Source organism: Rattus norvegicus, chromosome 8 (assembly GCF_036323735.1).
Source record: "Rattus norvegicus strain BN/NHsdMcwi chromosome 8, GRCr8, whole genome shotgun sequence".
Taxonomy (NCBI): Eukaryota; Metazoa; Chordata; class Mammalia; order Rodentia; family Muridae; genus Rattus; species Rattus norvegicus.
The window spans coordinates 64169302-64193570 of record NC_086026.1 but is presented as its reverse complement, the minus strand read 5'-3'; the positions used below and the strand labels follow the sequence as shown (position 1 = coordinate 64193570).

General features: G+C 38.0%; 1 protein-coding gene across 5 annotated transcripts in view; it reads right to left on the bottom strand.

Moving 5' to 3' along the window:
• Nucleotides 1-24269, bottom strand: part of Ireb2 (iron responsive element binding protein 2) — an 83551-nt gene that overhangs the window by 14132 nt on the left and 45150 nt on the right. For 3 of the 5 annotated variants that reach the window (XM_039082090.2, XM_063266078.1, NM_022863.2), the window contains exons 3-13: nt 15292-15457; nt 14381-14518; nt 13031-13249; nt 10862-10931; nt 10154-10337; nt 9225-9364; nt 6494-6665; nt 5097-5194; nt 3011-3127; nt 1901-2060; nt 891-1026 (exon numbers count right to left, since the gene is read on the bottom strand). In XM_039082090.2, coding sequence (XP_038938018.1) covers nt 891-1026; nt 1901-2060; nt 3011-3127; nt 5097-5194; nt 6494-6665; nt 9225-9364; nt 10154-10337; nt 10862-10931; nt 13031-13249; nt 14381-14518; nt 15292-15457 — 1600 coding nt within the window. The remainder of the gene's footprint in view (nt 1-890; nt 1027-1900; nt 2061-3010; nt 3128-5096; nt 5195-6493; nt 6666-9224; nt 9365-10153; nt 10338-10861; nt 10932-13030; nt 13250-14380; nt 14519-15291; nt 15458-24269) is intronic. The other 2 variants (XM_063266079.1, XM_063266080.1) reach the window with 1 other exon arrangement.

Below are 24269 nucleotides of genomic sequence, written 5' to 3'. Positions count from 1 at the left end.
TTTCTCTGTAGCCCTGTATGTCCTAGAACTACCTCTGTAGACCAGGCTGGCCACATACTCACAGAGATCCCCCTGCCTCTGTCTCCCAGGTGCTGGGATTAAAGATGCTCAATTAAATTATCCAACTTGCATTATTTTTTTACTCTTTTCTGAACTGAACATGGTTCATGAGAACTGGGTACTCCCTCACACCACTCTAACAGTGTCCCCACTGTGACTTGGTTTCCCGTCCTGAGGTTACGGACCATGCGCTTGACTTCCAAGTGCCTTGGTGATAAAATATTCCCAACGACCACCGGCTCCACAGACACCAGACTGTGTGATGATGGTAAGGGACAAGTGAAAGGCTCTCACAGTCCCGAGCACGGCAGGCAAGCATGGGCGCTGACAGGTTTTGTCTTTCATCTTTCCTTCTTCCTTGCTAAAAACCATTAAACTATCTTCTTAAAGCTGGTTCCCAAGATCAATTCCCCTACTTGCCACTGACTCAATTCCTGAGACTAAACACCAAGGTTCATCAATCAAAATTCATTATCTGGCTAACATATCTAATCAAGATTTACCAACTCATCCTAGCACAGATCTCCCTTTTCTCCTTAAAAATCCACTCCTGCAACAAAACAAAACAAAACAAAAAAACCCTGCTTGCTTCTTGCTGCTGCCACCGCCACCTGCCTTTGTAGCCTCCCCATCTGCTTGCCCCTCTGGGTATAAAATCTCCTTTGTGCTGAGAATTTGGTGTTTGGGTGTGTCCTGGACTGACTCTGAGGGGACTATCCACCCTTTTAAGTGGTATTTTTCCTTTTTACTTCTCTCTTTGATTTCTAACAAATATATTTATCACCTGTTGAATACCAGTCTAGGTGTGAATAACAGTAAATGTCACTTACCCTAGCTTGCTAAGGTAGGGTAACACTCCACTTGAACTGAGGTAATGTGTAACCATCCCACTGCCTGGAGACAAACTTGTTCTTATATAAGGTTTAACTCGTAGACCAGTTTCAACAGCCTTTTTAGCCAAAAGACCTGTAAAATCAACAATGTGTCCTTACCTTCTTCACATTAGAATAAAAACCAAGAAAAGGATGTCTTTAATATCATACTACAATTTATAGTAAAAAGCTCAAATTCATAAAAAAAGTTTAAAGTTTACGATTTTTTAATATCTATGAGTGCTTTATCTGTATGTACACCTGCAGGCCAGAAGAGGGCATCAGATCACATTTATAGATGGCTGTGAGCCACCATGTGGTTGCTGGGAGTTGAATTTAGGACCTCTGGAAGAGCAACCAGTGCCCTTAACTGTTGAGCCATCTCTCCAGCTTATAAAACCTTAATATCATTACTCTGTGCATTTTACTCTACATATTCAGTTCACTGAAGACAAATGAAAATTCTTAGTAAAGAAACATCATGCTGCAAATTATTATGGGTAGGCTAACACCATACCATCACACAAACAGGGGAAAAAGAATATGCATACATGACTGCTATTGATTGAATCAATGCCATAATCACTGTAAACAAAGAGCAATTAAACATTGGTAATGCTGTCACCCTGCATACAAACTGACGCTACATGCCAGGAATTCCCCACTTGCAGAGTAGACTGAAAGGGTGAACTGGTTGGAAAAAGCCCAAGTAATACCTGCTGAGAAGCATTACTTCTAAATTTAGTGAAGAGACAGAAACAATTTAAAATTAATAGATATTTTTTTCAAAAGCTACCTTCTGTATAATAAAAATACTACAAATTAAAAGCTCCTAAAAACTTAATTAAAAATTTCAGTGTCCTTCAATATAAAACACAAACATGGATACATTGTCTAAGGAATAGAAATGACTGTAACAGGAAAGCAAACAGCAATTTACATAAGAGAACATATAAATCCCAACCTACCTGCAGCGAGCATCACCGATGGATTGCAGTTATTGGTACAGCTGATAACCGCAGCAATGACCACGGACCCATGGGACAGCTTATACTCACTTCCATCATAACGAACTGAGACAGTATCACTTTGTTTTTCTGCTGCAACTTGGAAGCCTTTAAATCCAACCTATAAATTTGTATGTAATTATTACAGATTTGGTAGGACTGATAAGCATAACTTGGACATCTGACACCTGATCATTTAACAGTCAAAGTCCTACTGTGACACATAAGGTCTATACCATTCAGAAGGTGTAATTCATCTTAAATAAGATTTGAATATTTACAAGAGGAGTCTAGTGGTGTTCATAAGCAACACTTTTATCTATTAAGTGATTATAGTCAACCACCCAGAATCAAGTCCCAACTCAGACATTTCCTAGTCAGTCCTGCTTACAGGAATTTTCAACAACATGGTAGAAATTCTTCCCATTCTAAAGATCAGCCCCAAAGGACTCAACTGTGTGAGTGTAGAAGGAATGAGTAAGATTTACTATGAGTTAGTAAGTGCTAAATTTGCCTAACACATACACAGCAATCCATCAGAGATCACCTTACTTCTGAATGAGTTTACTATTTTCCAAATAAAAACTAAATAAAAACTAAGGAAACTAAAAAGCAAGGACTGGGAGGAAAACCCAACTCTTGTTTCCTAACAGACTGCAGAGACAAAACTACAGTCATGACTTTAAAGAAAAAAATCAGAAACCCCAGAGCCATGGTTATTTGTTTTTGTTGTTTTTACAAATTCAATGAGAATAATTACACAGTGCAATGGTTTCTTCCTGGTAGGAAGTGTGTAATGGTGAAGCCAATGAAACATTCTTCAGTGATGTAGATGGTGACTGTACTGTCAGGCAACTGATTAGCACTTGAAAGGAAATCACTGTGACTGAGAAACTTAACTTTTGATTACTTTAAATAGATATAATTCAAACTATGACCCAAACAAGGCTGCTGCCATTTACCAATAGCGTATGGGGAAGTGGGGAGGGGAGCAGTAGATTGAATTTAGAAATCAATCCCAAACCCTGTTGGCTCTTTACACAGCATAAAAGTAACAATAAAGTAACTTACCTTTTCATTTAAGCAAGCCTGAAAATCACTTTTCATATCTGTTACAGCAACTCTATCCTGAGGCCTTTTTGGACCACTGACAGATGCAACTATTGAATTCAGATTAATCTGTATCACCTAGAAAAACAGAGAATGGAGGACAAAAGATCAGAATTTCCAAAAAATAATACAAAAGCAAACATTACTTTATAAGCAAAATGAGTACATTTATTTTAATAGAGTTTATAAAAATTATGGGGGTTGGGGATTTAGCTCAGTGGTAGAGCGCTTGCCTAGGAAGCGCAAGGCCCTGGGTTCGGTCCCCAGCTCCGAAAAAAAAAAGAACCAAAAAAAAAAAAAAAAAATTATGGCTTATCCCATGTTTTTTCTCTACAAATATAAATACTATCAAAAGGGCTGAGGATATGGCTTAGTTGCTAGAGGGCTTGCCTAGCATGCATGAGGCCCTGGGTTCTACCCTGAGCATTACACAAAATCAGAGTTGATGGTTTATCAGTTGTAATCAAACTATTTCAAAGGCATCGTCAACTATACAGTAACCTGGGCTACATATGGCTGCCCTAAAACAAAAACAAAACCACTGTCACAACAGATGCTTGCACAAGAACCTCTGCTAATCATCAACTCACTGCCTCTGAGTTCTAATCCCATCCATGCCTTACTCTTAAATCGTGAAGTTAATGGTTAGTAAACATTTCTCCTCTGTCACCATATGTGATGCCTGGTCAACAGAGTACAGTCAGGGAATGTAACAGAGAAAGGTTTCCATTCTCTGTGTGGCTTCAGAGGATCTTTCTGGCTAGTTCCCTGAGATGGCTTGTATTTCTTGGTTAAAAAGTCATTATTTTTGTTAAAATCTCAGTTTCCAATTAGCTATTTATATATCCAAATACTTATTATTTCCTTTGTGCATTTTATTTTATGTAGTTAGGTACAGCAAATTTAATAATTCTTCATTACATTCTCATCATTCTTTAATGGCCAAAATTATTCTGATGGATCCTACTATATTTAATAAATTCAACTGATCCTATTTTTTGACCTAAATAAACACTGAAGGAATTTACTATTATTTTTAAAATTTTTAGTTTTATTTTTTTATGTATGACTATTTGCCAGCACTATATGCATGTGAACAGCATGTCTGCTCCTATAGAGACCAGTAGAGGGTGTCAGATCTCCTGGAGCTAGAGTTACAGATGATTGAGACCTATGGTTGCTGGAAACTTACCCAGGTCCACTGAGAAAAGCAGCAAATGGATTTTAGCTTTATTTTCAACTATTGTCAGTTTACAAGGTAAAAACAGGTTTTAAAAAAAACAAAAAACAAAAAATATGGGTACCCTAGGCAGCTTGGGTTGGCCCTGAACTATGTAGTCCAAACTGGCTTTGAATTTACAATCCTCCTGCTACAGCTTCCAAAGTCCTGTGATTCCAAGTATGAACCACTGTTCTGGGCACAGCTAGGACTTTTTATTTGTGTGAGGTCTGGTCTTCTATTGTGTTAGCTGACCTTAAAGTTACTGTGTAGAGCCGAGGGTTGAGCTGCACTTGAGTCTCCTGTCTCCACCTCATGGCAGGTGTGGGTGACCAGGTACTGGAGACTGAACCCTGGGGTTCATGCATAGTAAGTAAGCACTCTACCAACTGAGATATAGCTCCAGCTCTGGCTATGGTTTTCTAGTAATCAATTCAATTTTACTCTACCAGTCTTTTTTTTCCCCCCCAAAATCATGGACAATAAAAGTCATAATTAAATACAAATCAAAATAGTAGATTTTGCAAAATGTTGCCAAAATGTACTACAAGCAGAATCTATCTAAATGTTGCTATAAAATTAAAATAATGGGTCAGAAATGGACCTTCTTATTAACAGCTATCACTCACGAGGCCACAAGAAGCATTTATTGGCTGACATTCATTAAGCACTTTCTATATTGCTGGAACTGTTCTACAAATTTGCAATTTTCTAAGAACTCTGTGGTGCACACTTCCCAAAGTTACCTAGCTAATAAACACGTATAAATATGATTATGCACAGGCAGTTATCCTTCTACTCACTCCTACGTGAGTTACTTGCAAATACCTGAGAATATTCAGGTTCTGAAGAATTCTCATCATTTCGAAACAATTTCACAGCTTTAAGGTATTCTTCCATTGACTCAAGTTTGGTTTTGTCAAAACCTAAAAAAGAGGAACAGCAAAATAAAATGTAGTAAAGAATTCTGAGATCTTGATGACAGGTCTGTGAAACTGCAGTGGTGAGCCAAGTCCACTCACTCACACACCCTTACCTTGCACTTGTCTCTTGCTCTGCTTACCCTCACCAGACACCACCAACCAGTGTAGACTGCATGAGGGAACCACATGGACACACCACACTGGCATGAATGGATGTGTTGACAACCCTGAGTCTACAGCTGACATTCATGTGAGTTGTCTTCAGAATTCCAGACCCTAGCTTATGAATGCAGTTGAAGCCCTAGACACAAAGCAGCAACAAGCTCTTCTTGCTGTGCCCAGTCTGAAATCACTGACCCTCTGAAACCATGAGGCAATAAATGATTATTGCTGGGTTTGATCTTGATTGGTCAGGGTCTTGTGGTGTATAGCAAGTGCTCTACCCGAGCTAAACAGCCCTACCACTGTTTTGTAAACCACTAAGTTTTAGGCTAGTTTGCTATACAGTTAAAAAAATTGCCAGAACCTTAACTCAGATTAGTATGTAAGTAATGAGGTGAGACGGAGCTGGGGTTCAGTAAAGACAGTTTAACACAGACAAGGATTAAGAGAGAAACGCTCATAAGGAAAGACACACCTACAACCATGAGTGCTGGCTTCTCAAAAAGTATTGTTTTGTGCATTTTATGAAAAACACATCTTTTAAAGGACACCATATAATCTACTGTCTATTGCCTGTTTCATTTATTCACTCATAATATGCCTACAAACTGAAAAACAGATTCTATCTCTCAAAATTTATCTTTCATTAGAGATAAGTTGCTCAATGGTGGTTTCTTCATAATGGGAACGGAGACTTACTATTCAAACAATAGTGGTTTTATGAAATATCAAGTATCATTTTAAAGATGGCTTCTTTAGTGATTATGGTGATCAAAGATCCTATCAATCAAGAAAGATTAATCAAACTACATAAAGATCTTGAACCTGCAACCCTACACTGCTTCTCATCAAAAATCTTTTGTCTGTGTGCAGCTGTAGAGCTTAGGATAGGTAAGAGAGTTGTTCTGTGTAAGGAAAGGGTGACATGAGTATTAGTGATTTGAATAATTCCTTTAATGTGCTGTCAGTGGATCATAAAGGACTACGTTTCGAGGAGATTTTTAGGGACACTAAGATTAGGGTCACAATTTCAAAATATAACAATTTCATAAATATTCAATAGCACATATGACATAGTAGTTTATTATAAATACTATCAAATAGATACAATGGAAAGACAATCATTTCATATTCTCTTACCTGTATGTTCTAAATGTCGTAGTGTCACATTGTCAACAGGGAAAAAGCTGAGGATAGCACCATACTCGGGACACATGTTTGCTATAGTAGTTCTATCGACAATAGATAATTGTGAAACTCCACTTCCAAAGAACTCAACAAACTTTCCAGCCACGCCTACTTGCCTGAGGTGCTTTTAAAGATAAGCAAAAACAACACAATAGAAGCAATGGTAAAATTAGCATGGATTTCTAGAAAAGCAAAAGTCAAGATTTTTTTTCTATAAAGTTAACTTTTAACCAACACTGATGATAAGGTCCTTTACTGTATGAAACATACTCATTCTAGTTTTACTGGTATTTTAATAATAGGAAGAGGAGGAAGAGGAAGAAGAGAAGAGGAGGAAGAAGAGAAGGAAGAGGAGGGAATGGTGGCTCACACCATTAATCTCAACATTTGAGAGGTAGAGGCAGGCGGATCTTTACAACGGCCAGAGCTATAGACTCTGCGTTAAAAATGACAAAACAAACATCTGAATTCTCTCCAAAAAAACCAACCAAACAAAAACAAAACAAAACAAATCCCCCCCCAAAACAATCCATATAGTAATGTCTCTGAAATCAGATATCTTAGATTCCTCAGAATGCCCACATAGGTGGCAGCCCTTTTTCTTCCTAACAGCACATAAAACTGTTCTAACTACTGTTGTCATCCTGCAGTTTAAGAAAAATATACCTATGAGAAAAACTATATAGTAAACTTAATATGCTGCTATACAAAACTCTTCTAATTATTAATATTAGCTTAAACATTTATAGCAATGTTATTCTAAGTAAATTCATTTTGGTTTAAAGTGAATTCCTCTAAAAAAACATTCATTCCTACCAAGTAACTGAAACTACTTCTATCTAATCTTTGGGAATTTTATTATTTTTACTTTATATGTATTGGTGGTTTTGGTTGCATGTATATTTATGCACCACATTCGTGCTCATTGACTGTAGAAGCCAGAAGAAGGTGTTTAATCTCCTGGAACTAGACTCCTGATCCCTGATCTTACTTTTTAAAGATAAAAAGAAAATAGGAGAGCTGGAGAGCTGGCTCAGTGAGAGAATACATGCAAATACTCCTCTCCCACAGTGAGTTTGGCCCCCAGCACCCATGTTAGGTTGTTCACAATGCCCTTTAAACTCCAACACCAAAGGGGCCTAAGACCCTTTCCTGGCCAGAATGGGCACCTTATTCATGACCACAAAAGCACACATGGACACAGACATATACATAATTAAAATAATACAAAAAGTAAAATACTTGAAAAAGAAAAATAGATCAGGCCAAGTGCTGTCTTCATCAAATTAATGAAGTGTCACAATATGTATTTGAGAAAATAACATGGTTAATCCTATAAAGACCATTAAAAAGAACAGGACCTCAACAGAGAAAAAATATATCCAATAAGTACACATAATGGATAAAAATTCTCACGATGAGCTAACCACACAAATAGTCATACTGTTAAACAAAAACAGGCAGAAAAATCTGAAAGTAGTGTGTTGTTAAGATGTCTAAAGAACTAATTTCTTTAAAATCAAAATAGCACATATTTCTCCCTTTAGGAGTAAATTGTGCATTTCTCAATTTAACTTTGTGATCTTTGTTACCAAGCATGGAATTAATCATTTTACTAGGATGTCAGGTTTTTTCCAGCTAGGGGAGAAATAATCATTATTACTACTGAGAAACTGGCACTATTGTTTTACCTTGTGGATCTCCAAAGTCGTCACACCAATAATATAACCAAAACTGCCGAGAAGCAACCCACATTGGAAATATGTGTGAAACATGTTTTAAGTGCAAGTATTTTTTAAAAATGGAACTTAAAGTCAGTAAAAAATAGAAAAATTAGTATTGCAATGTTATGGAAAAGTCTGACACAATCAAATTTCTACTACTCATGTGTTTAAAAGCATTATCTAGTACTGGTTTTGAAAGAGACTTTCTTTAAAAATTGGGGAGGAGGGTCAGATGGTCCAGGGTGTCCTCCAAATATAAGACATGGCATACATGCACACATACCAAAAAAAAAAGTATATAAGTATAATAAAAAGCTCTTTAAAACTGGAGGGAGGGCTGAGCTGGAGAGATGGCTCAACAGTTAAGAGCACTGGCTGCTCTTCCAGAGGTCCTGAGTTCAATTCCCAGCAACCACATGGTGGCTCATAACCCTCTGTAATGAAGTCAGATGCCCTCTTCTGGAGTGTCTGAAGACAGTGGCAGTGCACTTATATATAATAAATAAATCTTAAGACAAACAAAATAAACCTCCACCTGGTCAAGTTATCCATGAGACAATAATACCTAACTGTTAAGGGCATGGATTCCTGGGTCAGAAGCCTGAGTCTACTACTTAGTATTTAGCTCCGTGCTCCTCCTCTGATAAACGACTAGGCTGCATGTATTTTATTTTCAATTAAAATAATTACAACAGTAACTACTTCATAGACTTGTATGAGGTTTTCTGATAAATGTGTTGACAGGTTACAAGGACACAATGACTCGTTTTGCTCTTCCATCTAAACATTATAAGTTACATTTGTTATAATTACAATGGTAACTTTATGATATAGGTAATAATTAATATGAGAACTAAGGATGGAAGCATAAGTCCCAAGTCTGAGGTCTTGTGGGGCTGCTCCACTTACATAAAGATGTTCAACAAGTCAATCATGGAACAACTATAAATTGAGCTTACCTTTGTAATGCCTAGGACAATATCTATGGATGTAACAAAAGCATTGGATGACCCAGTTAGCTCACATCCAACCACCTCTGGTAAAGTAAGAGTAACTGGCAGGCCAAGCATAACTGCCTCTGTCTCAATGCCTCCAACTCCTGTTGAGAAGGATAAGTGTATCAGCACAATTAAAATTAGTTACATACCTTCAAACATCCCCCATGTTTCATGAGTGTGACTTACACAGCCTTACAAGGAGCACACTTTCACTGCGGACCTTGAACCTGAACTTTTTAAAAAGACGACTCTACATAATTAAGAAAACTAGTATTTTAACCTTTATAAAAAATTTAATCAGCATCTTGAGTATGTTATGCACTGTTTAATGAGCAATAAACACCAAGATGTGAGTACAACCCAGTCTGTATCTACCTTAGTATAATAAATAAATTGAATCCAAGAAAGAAGGAAAAAAATCCAATATAATACACTCTATAAAAAAAATCTGAGTGGGGTATTCTTAAATTGATGAGAAGGATTAGGGATTTCAAGAAGCAATTGGACTTAACCTTACAACAGTTGTTAGTAATACTGATGTTTCAGGAAAGGGGATAATGGGCAAGGCTGTGACACACAAGAGATCATGAAGAACTAGATAAAATGATCTTGCATACTTTAGATCTATAAAGGCAGCAGGAGATATGGAAGGATTCTGAGACTGACACTGCAGTCATCATCAACATTCCTCGGACCTCACCATCACCACTGTGGTAACTGCCTGGGGTGGTACTGTCAAGACGCTGGGCACATTTTTTTTTATCATAAATCACCTTCACTATATAGTTTACAAACTCTTAATCTGTTCCTCTGTTTCTTCAAAAAGGCTCTCTGTCCCGATAATGTTTTTGGTATCTCTTCTTAAAAAGAAACAAAATATACTTACTTACCCCACCCAAGAATTCCCAATCCATTCACCATGGTTATATGAGAATCTGTGCCAATTACGCTGTCTGGGAAGAGCAGGTCGGCTTCTTCAAACACTACTCTCGACAAATGTTCTAAGTTCACTTGATGAGCCATTCCAGTTCCAGGAGGGATGACTGCCACATTCTTAAAAGCTCCTGAGCTCCACTGTATTTTGTTTGGATTGAAGAGGCACAATGTTATTAGAGCATTGTGTAACTCTGTATTCATAATCAAGATACAAATAAATATTGACACTAAAATGTTAGCCAACTGTACAATAGGGTCAACTCCAAGTTTATAACAAATACTAAAAGTATACAGATATTGAGCCTATGCATTATTAAGAACATTAAAACCCAAATTAAGCTGGGCATAGGTGTATTACCTATAATCCCAGCAGTAAGGAAGACAGAGGCAGGAAAAAATCAGTTCAAGGTCATTCTCAACTATTTATCAAGCTGTAGGACAGAAACTGTGCTCTAAAATTCAAGCCGATGAGCAAGATTATCCATGGTTCACGTAAAATACAGCTATTATTGTTTAAATATGCCAAATATGAGCTTTCCAATATTATGGTACAAGAAAGTCCATGACCAGAAAGCTTTTGCTAATGACAAGTCTAAATCTAAAAACTGTACAGAATCAGTATTTTATAAACATTCATCAAAAATTCCCCAAATCATTTATACCTTGAAAAATTGAAGCCTCTCTCGATTTCTGCCAAATTCTACTTCTTGATTTTTTAACACCGTCTCAGGTCTAAAAGGATGAAAAGCTGGTATTAAATATATGTATTATTTTAAAAAAAAAATCAATTGCCTTGCATCTAAATTTTTACTATCAACATCTAAAAAACTAATAATTTCTCAGGTTATTTTTTTCAGAATTATTTTCTTTCTCATTAAGAAACCTCTTTCTACTTTACAAAGCATGCGAGACAGATACAGAACTATTATTTTACTGAGTATAAACAAGACAGCATCCACACGAGTGCTCAGACCGCTGTGGGAAGCCAGTCAGACCATGATGGAGGTAACTAAACTGCTGGAAGGAAACAGCAGCTTCATCAGTGCAAGTGCACACTCTTTGCCCTTTGGTTCTTGTGCCTCTTAAAACAAAAGGAAAGAACACCATTGACATATGAATATCGCCTTATAGTTTAAAGAGATCTTTCCACAAAGTCTTTTATTCAACTCACTGAAAAGAGAAACCTGTTTCGTGTTTAGTAGATTATATGGGTTATAAATGCAGCTTATAGGAATTTATGATTTAAAACTGCCTAAGTTGTTTACTTCAACTAACAGGTGGTGACTTTTCTAGAATTATCAATAAAAGTTAATTACTGTATGTAACCTGAGTTCTAAAAATTGTTATTCTTTGAGAACTTTTTAAAAAGCAAGGCTTATTTTAATAATTCACAGCCAAGTGACTTTTGTAGCCACAGCGTATTGTAGAGGTTTTACTCCATCCTTAGGGAATCATATTCTAAAGTCATTCCTATTAGTCCACAGTACTTGGTGCTACAAAAATGTCTTTTGTGTATTAGATTATAGCATGATTTCAAATTAGACTGACATCAGGGGCCAAATGGTAAACTTCCAATTACCTAACTCTTCCATTTCTTCTTCTTCTTCAAATGTATAATTAACACTTTACTGATACACTTACAAACAGTAAGATTATTTGCACACAAGCAAAAACTATAAAATAATATTCTGAAATTAAGACTTAAATTGAGTTTAAATGTACTATGTTGCATCTTTAGAAATAAAAGTGCCATAGTAAACACTTTATTCTGAAGTTATAAAGAGACAACTTTTAAAAATCAGTAATTTGTGAGGCTGGACAACATACTGCTCTTGTAATGGTCGCAGGTTCATTTCCCAGCACCGATAGGGCATCTCACAACCATCTGAAACTACAGTTCTAGGGAATCTTGCACCCTATTCTGGCTTCTGAAGAGTCCTGCATATACATGGGGCATTTAAACTCATGTAGGTAAATGCATATTATATATGAAATAAATGTTTTCTTAATCATTCTGAGTCAGTGAGCATTAACAGAATGCTACTTTATACAGAGATATATAGATATAGATAAATATATATGCTGCTGAGTCAGCACACCCCTAATAATCAGGAAAAATGGTTATTAAGAATAAGGAGTTATTATATAAAACTGTTGGAACTATACAACAAAATTGTCAGGGTATACTTAATCCCTAGGAAGGGCATAGGTTATCACTATAACCTAAAGTTTTATACAAATACTACGCAAAGATTTTAGAAATAGGACTTCAAAGATCCAATTCAAAGACAAACAAAATTACTGTATCATTTGACATTTATCATGCACATGTGTATTTTTCTTAGCAACTTTAAATGTTTTAATACTTCTTAAACCAAATGTATATTTGTTTTCTACAAGTTTTTATTTAATTTTATGTGTATGTACATGAATATCATGTCTGTGCACCACAAGTATTCAGGAACCTGCAGAGGAAATGGTTGTGAGCTACCATAGATTTTGGAAATCAAATCGCAGTCCTCTGCAAGAGGAAGAAGTGCTCTTAACTATTAAACCATCTCTCCAGCTCTGTTTTCTAAATTGTTTAAAAAGCTGATAATTGAGTAAAAGTAAAACTTTGCAACTTTATAGCAGGCAAAAATGGTGGCACACGTTTCTAATGACAACACCTGGAAGGCTGAGGCAGGAAACTGTCTAGTGCTCCAGGCCAGCCTGAATATAGAAAGCAAATTGGAATCTAAGTTGTGAAGGTAATACAACAATAATCAGGAGAAATGTCATTTTCTTAACTGAAAAATAATGTGTTACTACAACTATTAACAATGTCATACTCAGGCACTGGTTGCAAATGAAAGGGACACAGGACAGGCGTATTCTCAATCTGCGAAGAAAATGTTCCTGAGTTTCGGCTTAGTTCTCCAGAATCACACGATCCCCGGCAGGTAGTCTGGCCTCGACATGGAAGCTTCTTAGGCTGTACTTTAAGTGGAGAGAGCTTTCCTGCTTTCTGTAGGTCACCACCTCCAGGATTTGGTGCATTCTGTATTGCACTATTATTTCAAAAAGGAAACAAAGTAATAATTTATAAGTGACAAAAACCTTAACTTAAAAAAAGTTCACATCATCAATACTGTCTGGAAGTGAATGATGTTCAAACCTCATAAAGTAGTAGAGTGACAAACCCTGTAATCCCAGTGCTTAGAAGGCAGGAGGACTGACAGAAACAAGGTTAACCCTGGCCACACAATGGGATACTGTCTCAACTCTCTCAAGCATCCCAAACTGAAGTAGGTTTTACTCATGAGGGTAAAAACATAACCCTAAATACCCCATCTCACACACCTCTCTGCCACCCCAAATAAGGTAAAAAGAGGAAGAGCAAATATGAATTTCTTTTAATTTGACATACAAAAGAAGGAAAGACAAGTCTGATAAGTATTTTAAGTTTTTGAAACAGAACCTCACTATGTAGCCTTAGCTGGCCTGAACTCTTTATGTAGAGCAGACTGGTCTTGAACTCAGATCTACCCTGTGTCTGACTCCTGAGTGCTGTGATTAAAGTTATACCTGGCATAACTGTTTTACATGCTCTACATCAATGTGAAAAACTCTGAGAAAGTACACAACACTTTTTTTTCCACATAATTAAGAACATAGATAATACACGGTGTTGACTATCTCAAGAGTTAGGATAAATTCCAGCATCATCCCACTACTCTAAGGAATGTAAAAAGAAGACAAATGACAGAAACCAGAAAGCTGCTCTAGTCTGCCCTTTGTCAGTGGAAGGAGAGCCCAATAAGTAGTTAGAGACAAATTGTTAGATTTGCTCTCAGAGGTTAAGGAAATTAAAAATAAAAATGAAACTGAAGCTGGTCGTGATGGTGTGCATGCATGCCTATAATCCCAGCCCCAGGGAGGAAGAGGCGGTCTGAGGGTAGCCTGGTTTATATAAGCCTACTTCTATCAAACATGGTAACAGAAATACACAGATATGAAAGGAGCTTTAAACTCAGAATAAGTACAGAAAATTACACCAATCCATGAGCTCCTCTGGTTTTTCTTTAATGTACTAGTCAGTTCTGAGCATCTGTCTTTACTCTGGGGCATTCCCTACCTCCATACTACCCACTTCCAGTTAATTAGGGCTACTATTTTTAAACATGTCTGTATTGCAGTACCATTTACTGAAGTCAATCTGTAAAGAGTGGTCAACTGTGAGATCTGTTGGACAGGCAGGGTGGACTTTCTTAGGATCACCTCCAAGAGTTTTCACTGCCTCCCTCATAGCAGCAAAATCCACCATTGCCGGTATTCCACTAAAAAATAAAGAACAGTCAAATTATGGGTCTAATTGCTTAATACTCAGTTGTTTCCATTAAAAAAAAACTATCTCTTTTTTGTTTGCATTTATTTTGATAATGATATAAAGTTAGATGTACCCTGGTTTAGTAAAAATTAACACTGAATATTATCCAAGAACTTCAGTGCTCAGAAGAACTGGTAAAAACAACAGAAGAGATGACTTTTGGAGGTATAAATGAACACCAGAATTGGCTGTGCAATTCCCTCCTATAGGTCCTTCCCCCACAGTCCTTGTAGTTATCTCAAAAAGCTATTCATAATAGCCTTTGCCATTTTACATTCATGCATTAGAGAGGAGGGGAGGGGGGAGAGGGAGAGGAAGAGAGAGAGAGAGAGAGAAACAAACAAACAAACAAACAAACAAACATGTACCAAATGACTTCAATGTTCTTCATACCAAGGATAGAGGGCAAATAGAACACACTACTGATTACAGAATAGTAACATATGCATTAAGCAGCAACATATTGGAAACACCACACATTAATGATCAGTAGCACATAAGCTAGGCTTGAATGAGTATGACTGGATAAGAGGGTGCTCTCTTCCAACATTATTTTAAGATTCACACTTCCAGTAAATATCCTATAAATAACCAGAAGGGTCGGTCTTTCAGAATACTGTAATGAATCCCCATACTGGGGATTCCACATGTGGGAACAAGGTCAACAAGTTAGAGACTAATGCACTGTCAATACAAGTAATGTAAAATGATGCTGTCACTCACGTGAAATCTTGAAGAACAACACGGGCGGGGAAAAAGGGCACTTCAACATTGCTTTGTTTGGTTTTCCAGTCCAAAATATTTATAACATCTTCCTTTTTCATTAAAAATCCATCACAATTTCGTACAGCAGCTTCCAATAGGACCCGTATTGAGTAAGGCAGAATATCTGATTCAAGATAAAATATTACTATAAACAAGAAGCCATGTCTACACACTGTAAAAAGTACAACAGCAAAACCCCCAGTATAAGTACATATTGAGAAGCATGGCGTATCAATGAATACAATAATGAAGACAACCCAATTGTCCCAGGTAGTTTCAACTGTGAACCCGACAGTCTGGGATAATCAGCTGAGGTATTGCCTAGATCAAATTAACCCAGTGGGTACACATATTGGGGACTGTCTGGATTATTGATTGGTATAGGAAGGTCCAGTCCACTGTGGTCAGTCAGTCTTGGGTGGAGAAGAAAGTAAGCCAGAGTGCATGGCAGAAAGCTGCGTTCCTCCACAGCTTTTGCTTCAAGCTCCTGCTTGAGTTCCCATCCTAAACTATGGACTGTGACCTGGAATCCTAATAAGAAATAATGACGGGGTTGGGGATTTAGCTCAGTGGTAGGCAAGCGCAAGGCTCTGGGTTCGGTCCTCAGCTCCGGAAAAAAAAAAAAAAAAAAAAAGAAAGAAAGAATGCCTTTCCTTCCCTAAGTTACTTTCAGGCACAGTAGTTGTCAAAGCAACAGAATAAAATTAGAACACCTGTTACACCTTAAAAAGCAGGCACCACTCAAAGTGACCTGGAAGGAGGGTGACGCCCTTTCATCCTGTTAATCAAGACTCAGTGACACTTCCTCCAGCAATTCTGCACCACTTCCCTAACAATGGTAAAACTGGAAACCAAGTGTTCAAGTACTGAGACATTACTCACTCAAATACCACCATATACATGAAATAAATACATAGATACTTTTTTTAAAATTGCAATGTTGGGCTAGGCATGATGGCACATGCTTTTAATCCCTGTACTTGGGAGGCAGAGGCAGGCTTCTGTGAGGCCAGCCTGGTCTACAGAGTGAGTTTCAAGATAACCTGGCTACAGAGAGAAACCCTGCCTTGAAAAAAAAATAAAAAACAAAACAAAAATGCAATGTTTATAATCCACAAGAACCAGGAGGAAGGAGCCAAATCTACATAATTTTGAAAAGTATGAAGTGCATACAGAAATTTGGTTATGGAGTACGCAGACCAAGCACCTGGACCCCCTAGAGCTTTCTTAGAGGGTACAGTAGAGGCTGGACACCTATGTAGCATAGCTTCAAAATTCCAAGTCAAAATTATTTTCAGTCAAAATTTATATACATTTATATACATTAATTTTATTCCCCTAGTATCTTCCTTTCTTAAGAAGCCTGTGAAAGACATGTTCTATAAAACAAATATAAACAAAATATGAAAACTAGACAGTAGCTTCCAACAATGGTGGAAGGGTAAAGAGACTGAGGACACTGGCTGATAGTGACAGTGTAACCAGTTCTCACTCAACTGGAGTAGAAGATGAAGTCTAGAGGCAATGCTGTTAAGAAAAAGGGTGTAGGGAAAATGACAGATTTTCTCTGGAGACCAGACATACTGATTATGGGTAAGGGCATAGAAAACAGGAAACTGAGAAAGGATATCATTAATTCCTGGCAAAAAGCCTCCTCTCAGACCCTGTTGTCCTTTCATCCTAACTAAAACACCAATCCTGATATTAAATTATCTCCAAGTTGAGACCCTACCTCCTTGAAGGGAAATGAGGCTAGAAAGAACTAGGAAGCTTATGAGATTCTCACCAAGCTTGATCTACTGGTTGATGAGAGATACAAGCGAAGCAAAGCAGGCTGAGCCTGAGGCACACCCGCTGAAGGCTCTAAGATGGCTAGCTTTCTCTACATGTTATGGGATGACCTCAAATGGCCGATCAATTATAAAATATATTGCAGTCCCTGAAAATAGCTCAGATTGAGATGGGATCAAAAGCAGATTGTTGCAGGAATTATTACAGGGCCTTTTGCACCTCAAGTTCAACTGTCTGCCATAAAAGAACTTGACCATTTACTATTTTAACTAGAAGTTTAACTAGAAAAAAGACATACAGATAATATTCTTCACATTAGCCAGACTTGACAAGAAGATGGAAAAGGTGTGTGTGGGGTGAGGTGGGGTGGGAGGGATAGAAGATGAGATGGACGGTGTGTCATTTCTTCTAGTGGGCAAGAAGCCTAAGTGAAGTAGAATACGATTAAGATCTGTGTTACAAAGAGCCCTTTCTAGGGGTTGGGGATTTAGCTCAGCGGTAGAGCACTTGCCTAGCAAGCGCAAGGCACTGAGTTCAGTCCCCAGCTCCGGAAAAACAAACAAACAAACAAACAAAAAAACAAAACAAAAAGTAACAAAGAGCCCTTTCTGGGATTCAAAGACGTGGAACCCATGGGAAGAACCAATCTGTCAGTGAGGAGGAAGAGAATGAAACAGAAATTAATAGAAGACACCCCCCCCCCCAGGTTTGACCTCTACAGTAGAGGAATGAAAATCCATGATTCAATGTGCAGACAGTGGTCTTACTAATGGCCCAGTAAAGGAAATTGTGATAACCAGGGAATACTTAGCCTGTGAACTGCCTTGAATTAGAAAGACTTTTTGGGAGCTGGAGGGAAGGCTCAGAGGTTAAGAAAGACTTTTTAAGCAAACAAAAGAATTGCTCAGATTGTAAAGCTGTGGAACATGGATGTTGATGGCATCGTGAGTGCCAGAGGCAAAGAAGCTGAGTAATAAAACTACTCATCTCTTCTTGAAACAAAAGCTGCATAGTCTGAGGTATAAATGTGGTAGTTTGAATGGTTTGGCCTCCACAGACTTATGTGCGTGAAGGCTTGGCCTATGGGGAGTATCACTATTAGGAGGTATGGTCTTATTGGAGGAGGTGTGGCCTTGTTGAAGTAAGTATGTCCCTGCAGGGATGGGCTCTGAGGTCTCCTATGCTCAAGATATACCGAGGATGGTTGGGGATTTAGCTCAGTGGTAGAGCGCTTGCCTAGCAAGCGCAAGGCCCTGAGTTCGGTCCCCAGTTCTGAAAAAAAGAAAAAGAAAAAAAAGAAGAAAAAAAAAAAGATATACCCAGGATGGCACATAGTCTACTGCTGCCTTCAGATCAAGATGTAGAACTCTCAGCTCCTTCTCGAGCACCATGTCTGCCTGGACACTGTTGTATTTCCCATATTTAGTCCATGATAATGGACTAACCTCTGAAACTGTAAGCCAACCCCAATTAAATGTTTTCCTTTATAAAAGTTGCCATGGTCAGGGTGTCTCTCCACAGCAATAAAACCCAAATTAAGACAATAAGGAAAATCAGTCCCCAGTGGATTTACTAATATAAACCATGAAAGATAATAAACTATAATACATCAGTCTCATGCATAAGTCTCTGAAAGCAATAAAGAAAGGATAGCCAGAAGGGACTGGACTTCTGAGTGGCAGCGTGTGATGTTCAGCTCTCTGGACCTGATAAAATTGTGCACATAATTAGGAAAATGTATATATACACACATACATATACATGCATACATATCTATATGTGTATACAAATATACATACACACACACACACACACACAAAATTATACAATGCTAAGTATCTTACAGTTTTGGAAAAACATTGGGAAGAACAGTAAAAATCATCAGTTAAAGAGTTTGAAGAAACCTTATGTGGATTGGAGGTTGCGGGGACAATGTCCAGAAACCATTATTATTTACAAATATATCAGGGGCAGGTTACTTCCCTATAAGCTGCTAGTCAGCCAGGCCCAAGCCATGAAAACTATTACCACAGCTATTGGTTACATGTTAGAAATGAATGAAACTGTCACTGACATACCTGCTTGGATATGGACCCTGATCACTATACAATGAACATGACACTAATAAACAGTGGCACTGACTGTCACTGATTTCTGATTTGATTTGATTTCATAAGCAAGGGCCCATGTTTGGTCTTTAAGTCAGGACCTGTGGCTGCAGAGGCCATATGCCCTGGTGGGAAAGCTACCATTTTAAAAGCAGATGTTGTATGCCTGTAAACTGCTTCCTAGACGTTTGTATTTACTATTTCTGTCAGTTACAGAGGGAGTCCTTTTAAATTTTTTGTAACGGGTGATGGTTACTGAAGAGACTCAACCAGTCAAACTGCCAAGGGTAAGTGACTTATTCCTATAGCATAGTGGCTCAATGCTAAGCTATAAATAGGAGAAAATGAGACATCCACATTACACCCTCCATCCATCTCCACCCAAGACCAGGAAGTATTGCTACAGAAGGACTGGAAAGAATGTAAGAGCAGGAGAAAGAGATAAAAGTATATTGCTGTATCCTTCACATTAAAAGACACATTCTCTCCCGGAAAGAGGTGGGAGGTTCAGAAGACTTGGGAGGGGAACTAAACTTACAAAAGTCACAAGACCCTTCCAATAAGCAGTAAACAATTGCTAGAAGAAACTTTTCTATAGCAACTTTTATGAGCACCCCATGTCCCTGTAAGTAACTCAACCCCCTGGTTCACCGAATGTGGCTGGGGTAGAACTGTCTCTTTGGCCTGTTGTGGTACCCTATCTGAAGTGAAGAGGTATTTGTTCAAGTTTCCCTAGGAAAGTCACAAAACACTTAGTTTTTCAACATTTTCAGTTGATCTGCATCACTTCTCTAATTCAAGAATTGCTAATTTAAACAAAATAATTAAATTGAGACATTTTCTGTCTTATATTCTTTACCCTTTTCAAGTGAGCAATTATGACAGGTTTTACAATTAGCATCATAAATGAGTTTTAGAACAGTTTCATAAACGCAATAGCTTTCCTCATGCCCATTTAGTGTTAATTCTCACACCTTCCTCTCCGACTCCAGAAACTTTATGAGTATTTCTATTCTTCCTCTTTTCTAGACAGATGGAATAATACAAAAATACCTTTTGCTTTCTTTTCATTGAACTTGCTTTTAAAGTTCATCCCTACTATATTATGTATCTTTAACATACATAACATTCCTTCTATTAGATTACATTACATACCAAATTGTGCTTCAGTTTACCATTAGAGGATATTTAAGTCATATAATTTTTTAGCTCTGTGAAGACACTTTGATTTTTCTTGGATAGATAGATAAAAATACTATGTACAGGGCTTGGCAGTTAAAAGTACTGAGTTCAATTCCTAGCACCCACAGTTTGTAACTCATGACCATCTGTGATTCCAACTTCAAGGGAACCAACAGCCTCCTCTGGCCTTCACAGGCACCATGGTGCACAGACAAACATGTAGGCAAAATACCCAAATACATAAAATAATGGCCAAAAACATAAATATATTTAAAAAGAATACCATGTATAGATAATAACTAGGTCATATGATAAATTTATGCTTAACCATTTGTTCATTCATTTACTGGTGCTAAGGAGGGTTGAAACCTGGGACTTGTATGTGCTAAGCAAACAGGCTACCACTAAGCTACATTCCTGACCCCCTAACATTTTAAGAAACAGTCCAACTAGCTTCCAAAATGGTAGTATCCTTTTACATTCCTATAAGAAATGAATGCAGTTTCTGTATCTCCGTATTCGCCCTAATACTCATTTTTGTCTTTGACATCACATCTATTACCCCTAGTTAAGAGTTCTAATAGCTTCTCAGCAAGTCAACGAAGCTAACAATTTCCTTCTTGAACTCCTTTTCTACACTCACACAACAGCTCTCTGCAATTTTCTCCCTAGCAAGTCATTTAAAGACAGTTTTCTATGCCTTCTAAATGATTTGCCAAGAGGTACTAGTTCTCTGTTTTAAACTATGCTCATGAAGATGGCTGTAAGTGACTGGCCTTGAAAGCAGTGGTTCTCAACCTGTAGGTCATGAGCACTTTAGCAAGCCTATCTCTAAAATTATTTACAATTCATAATAGTGGCAAAATTATAGTTATGAAGTAGCAACAAAAAAATTTTATGGTTGGGGATCACCACAGAATGAGAAACTGTATTAAAGGCTAAGACATTAGGAAGATTGAGAACCACTGCTTTAGAGCAAAGAGTAGACATGCTTACAACCCATTTTAAAGATTCAGGTTCCATTAGATGTCAGTTTCACACAACCAGCCTGCATTACAGGTATTATGCAGTCCTATTCGACATCAACCTGTTAGGAAACTCATATAGATGTAATCAACTTCTTAACCAATTTTTATATTTAGCAGTTCTCGTTTAGGCTTATGTCTTACCCATTAGGGCCCTCCCCTAGAGATCCCAGGTGCTCCTGTGGCTTCGATCATGCCTATCTAACCACCTTATATACATACTCCTGTGTGGAGATCTAACCCATTCAACTCCACCAATAATCCTAAAATATTTTCTGCAGACCAGATTGGTCTTCTAAGCTTCAGAACTACATGCCTAGTTGTCTCCTGAAAACCACTCTTAAGTTCCCACTCAAGTGATTTACACTATGTGCTGGCTCCTTGCTGCTACCTCTGCTGTAATCACTATCAGCTCTTCAGACATCTATATCAATACGGCACCACAGCTGGGCTGGGGCACAAGTCTGTGAACCCAACTACGCAAGAGGCTGAGGCAAGATCACAAATTTAAGGCTTGTCCAGGCTAGAGTTGAGTTCAAGGCCAGTGTGGTCAACTTATTGAGATTCTAACTCAAAATAAAAAATGAAGGAGGGGTAGAAGTAAAAGTTTGGTGTGTGCTTGTCTAGCATGTCAAGGTCTTAGGTTCAATTCCCAGTACAAGGAGTTTTAAAAAGAAGCATTGTTCTTTTCTTTTTGGTTTTTCAAGACAGGGTTTCTCTGTATAACAGCCCTGACTGTCCTAGAACTCTATTTACAGACCAGGATTTATAGACCAACTCAGAGATTCACCTGCTTCTGCCTCTTGAATGCTAAGATCAATGGTGTGAACTACCATACCCTGACTTGAAGCAGTGTTCTTGTCACATCTTTTTTGCTTACTATCACCACTCAGAGTCCAAACCACCTGCACGCCTGATCTTCACTAACGCTTTCAAAATGTGGTCTCAGGACTCCTGAGATTCTGAAAACCTTTCAAAAAACCTGAGGTCAACAGAGACACTTTTGTTTTTTTCCTTGTTAACATTTTGACCTTTCCAGTGATTTTTTTTTTTTAAAAATGTATTGTTGGTGTGTGTGTGTGTGTGTGTGTGTGTGTGTGTGTGTGTGTGCGTGTGTGTGTGTAATACATGTGCCCCAGTATGATCATGGAGGTAAGGAGACAACTTGCAGGAATTGGTTCTCTCCATGTACTATATGGAACCCAGGGATCAATCTCAGGTCATTAGGCTTAACAGCAGGTACTTTAACTGAGACATTTTGCGTGCCTCTGCCCCTTCTCTCCCCAAAATGGCTTAAAACCAACAGTGAAGCTAGACTAGTGATAGGCTAGCTCATGCCTATCATACCAACACTTTTGAAACTCAAGAATTTCCTTGAGTTCAAAGCTAGCCTGAACCAGAGTGAGAGGCCCCCACAAACAGCAATAGAACAAAAGCCAAAACTGAGTGCTTTGATGACTCAAGGCAATGGCGCCAAATTTATATGTATGTGTGTGTGTGTGTGTGTGTGTGTGTGTGTGTGTGTATGACTTACCACATAAAAGACCCGTTTCATGTAAGATTATCACTGAAGCAGAGTGTTGATTTCTTAAAACTTAGCTGCTGAAATCCTTCTAATTCTGTGAGACAAAGTGCATATACAGCCTCACTGCCTCACTACTTGACACCACAGTACAATGACTAATGGATGAAAAAGCTGTAAGGAATCATGCTACTTGTAAACTAATTAAAAATAAACTTAAGAAAAAGTACAATAATTGCTTGGAGAAAAACAGTGATACTATTAGAGTTGCAAGCTAAATGAAGTTGCCATTTTTTTCAAGTTTTCACTTGAACCAACTCACAAAACATGGCTATTCAAATGTGAGCATTCATTCAGCAGACATTTCTCAAACACAGAGTAAGTGCCAGGCATAACGGCACATGCCTTTAGTTCCAGCACTTGGGAGGTATGCAGAGCTCCTGAGTTTAAGGCCAGCCTGGTCTATAGAGTGAGTCTCAGGATATCCAGAACTCCACATTGAGACCCCATTTCAAAAGCAACAATAACAACAACAAAATAAGCATAGCTACTAATCATCTAGTGCTACACTGTCTGGTCACTACAGTTATTCATCTTTAAGATGTTATAATTAAAGTGATTCACACCTATTGTGATAGTCTGTTAAGAATGATTCCTCTGCCCCCAGGCTCACATAATTGAATGCTTAGTCACTAGGTAGTGGTATTATTTGAAAAGATTAGAAGGATTAGGAGTATGGCCTTGTTGAAGGAACTGTCACTGAGGGTGAGATTTAAGATTTCAAAAACCCATGTCAGGCCTAGTCAGTGTGTGTCTGTCTGTCTGTCTGTCTGTCCGTCCGTCCCTCCCTCCCTCCCTCCCTCTCTCCAGATCAGGACATATAACTCTTAGCAACATATATCTGCCTACATGCTGCCATGCTCCCTGCCATGATAATGGACTAAACCTCTGAAACCGTAAGCCAGTCCACAATTAAATGTTTTCTTTTATAACAGTTGCTTTGGTCGTGGTGTCTCTTAATAGCAATAGAATACTAAGACGAAGATCTTCAAAATATATTTTTAGGGGCTGGGGATTTAGCTCAGTGGTAGAGCGCTTACCTAGGAAGCGCAAGGCCCTGGGTTCGGTCCCCAGCTCCGGAAAAAAAAAAAAAAAAAAAAAGAACCAAAATATATTTTTAAACAAAAACATAGTTGTCAATTTCACCATTATCTTCTTGAAATAGGAACTGGTGCCTCAGTGTCACTGAAGAGCCTCAATACAGTGCCAGCTCCTGGACTAAGACACTGCTACACAGAAAGCCTCTTG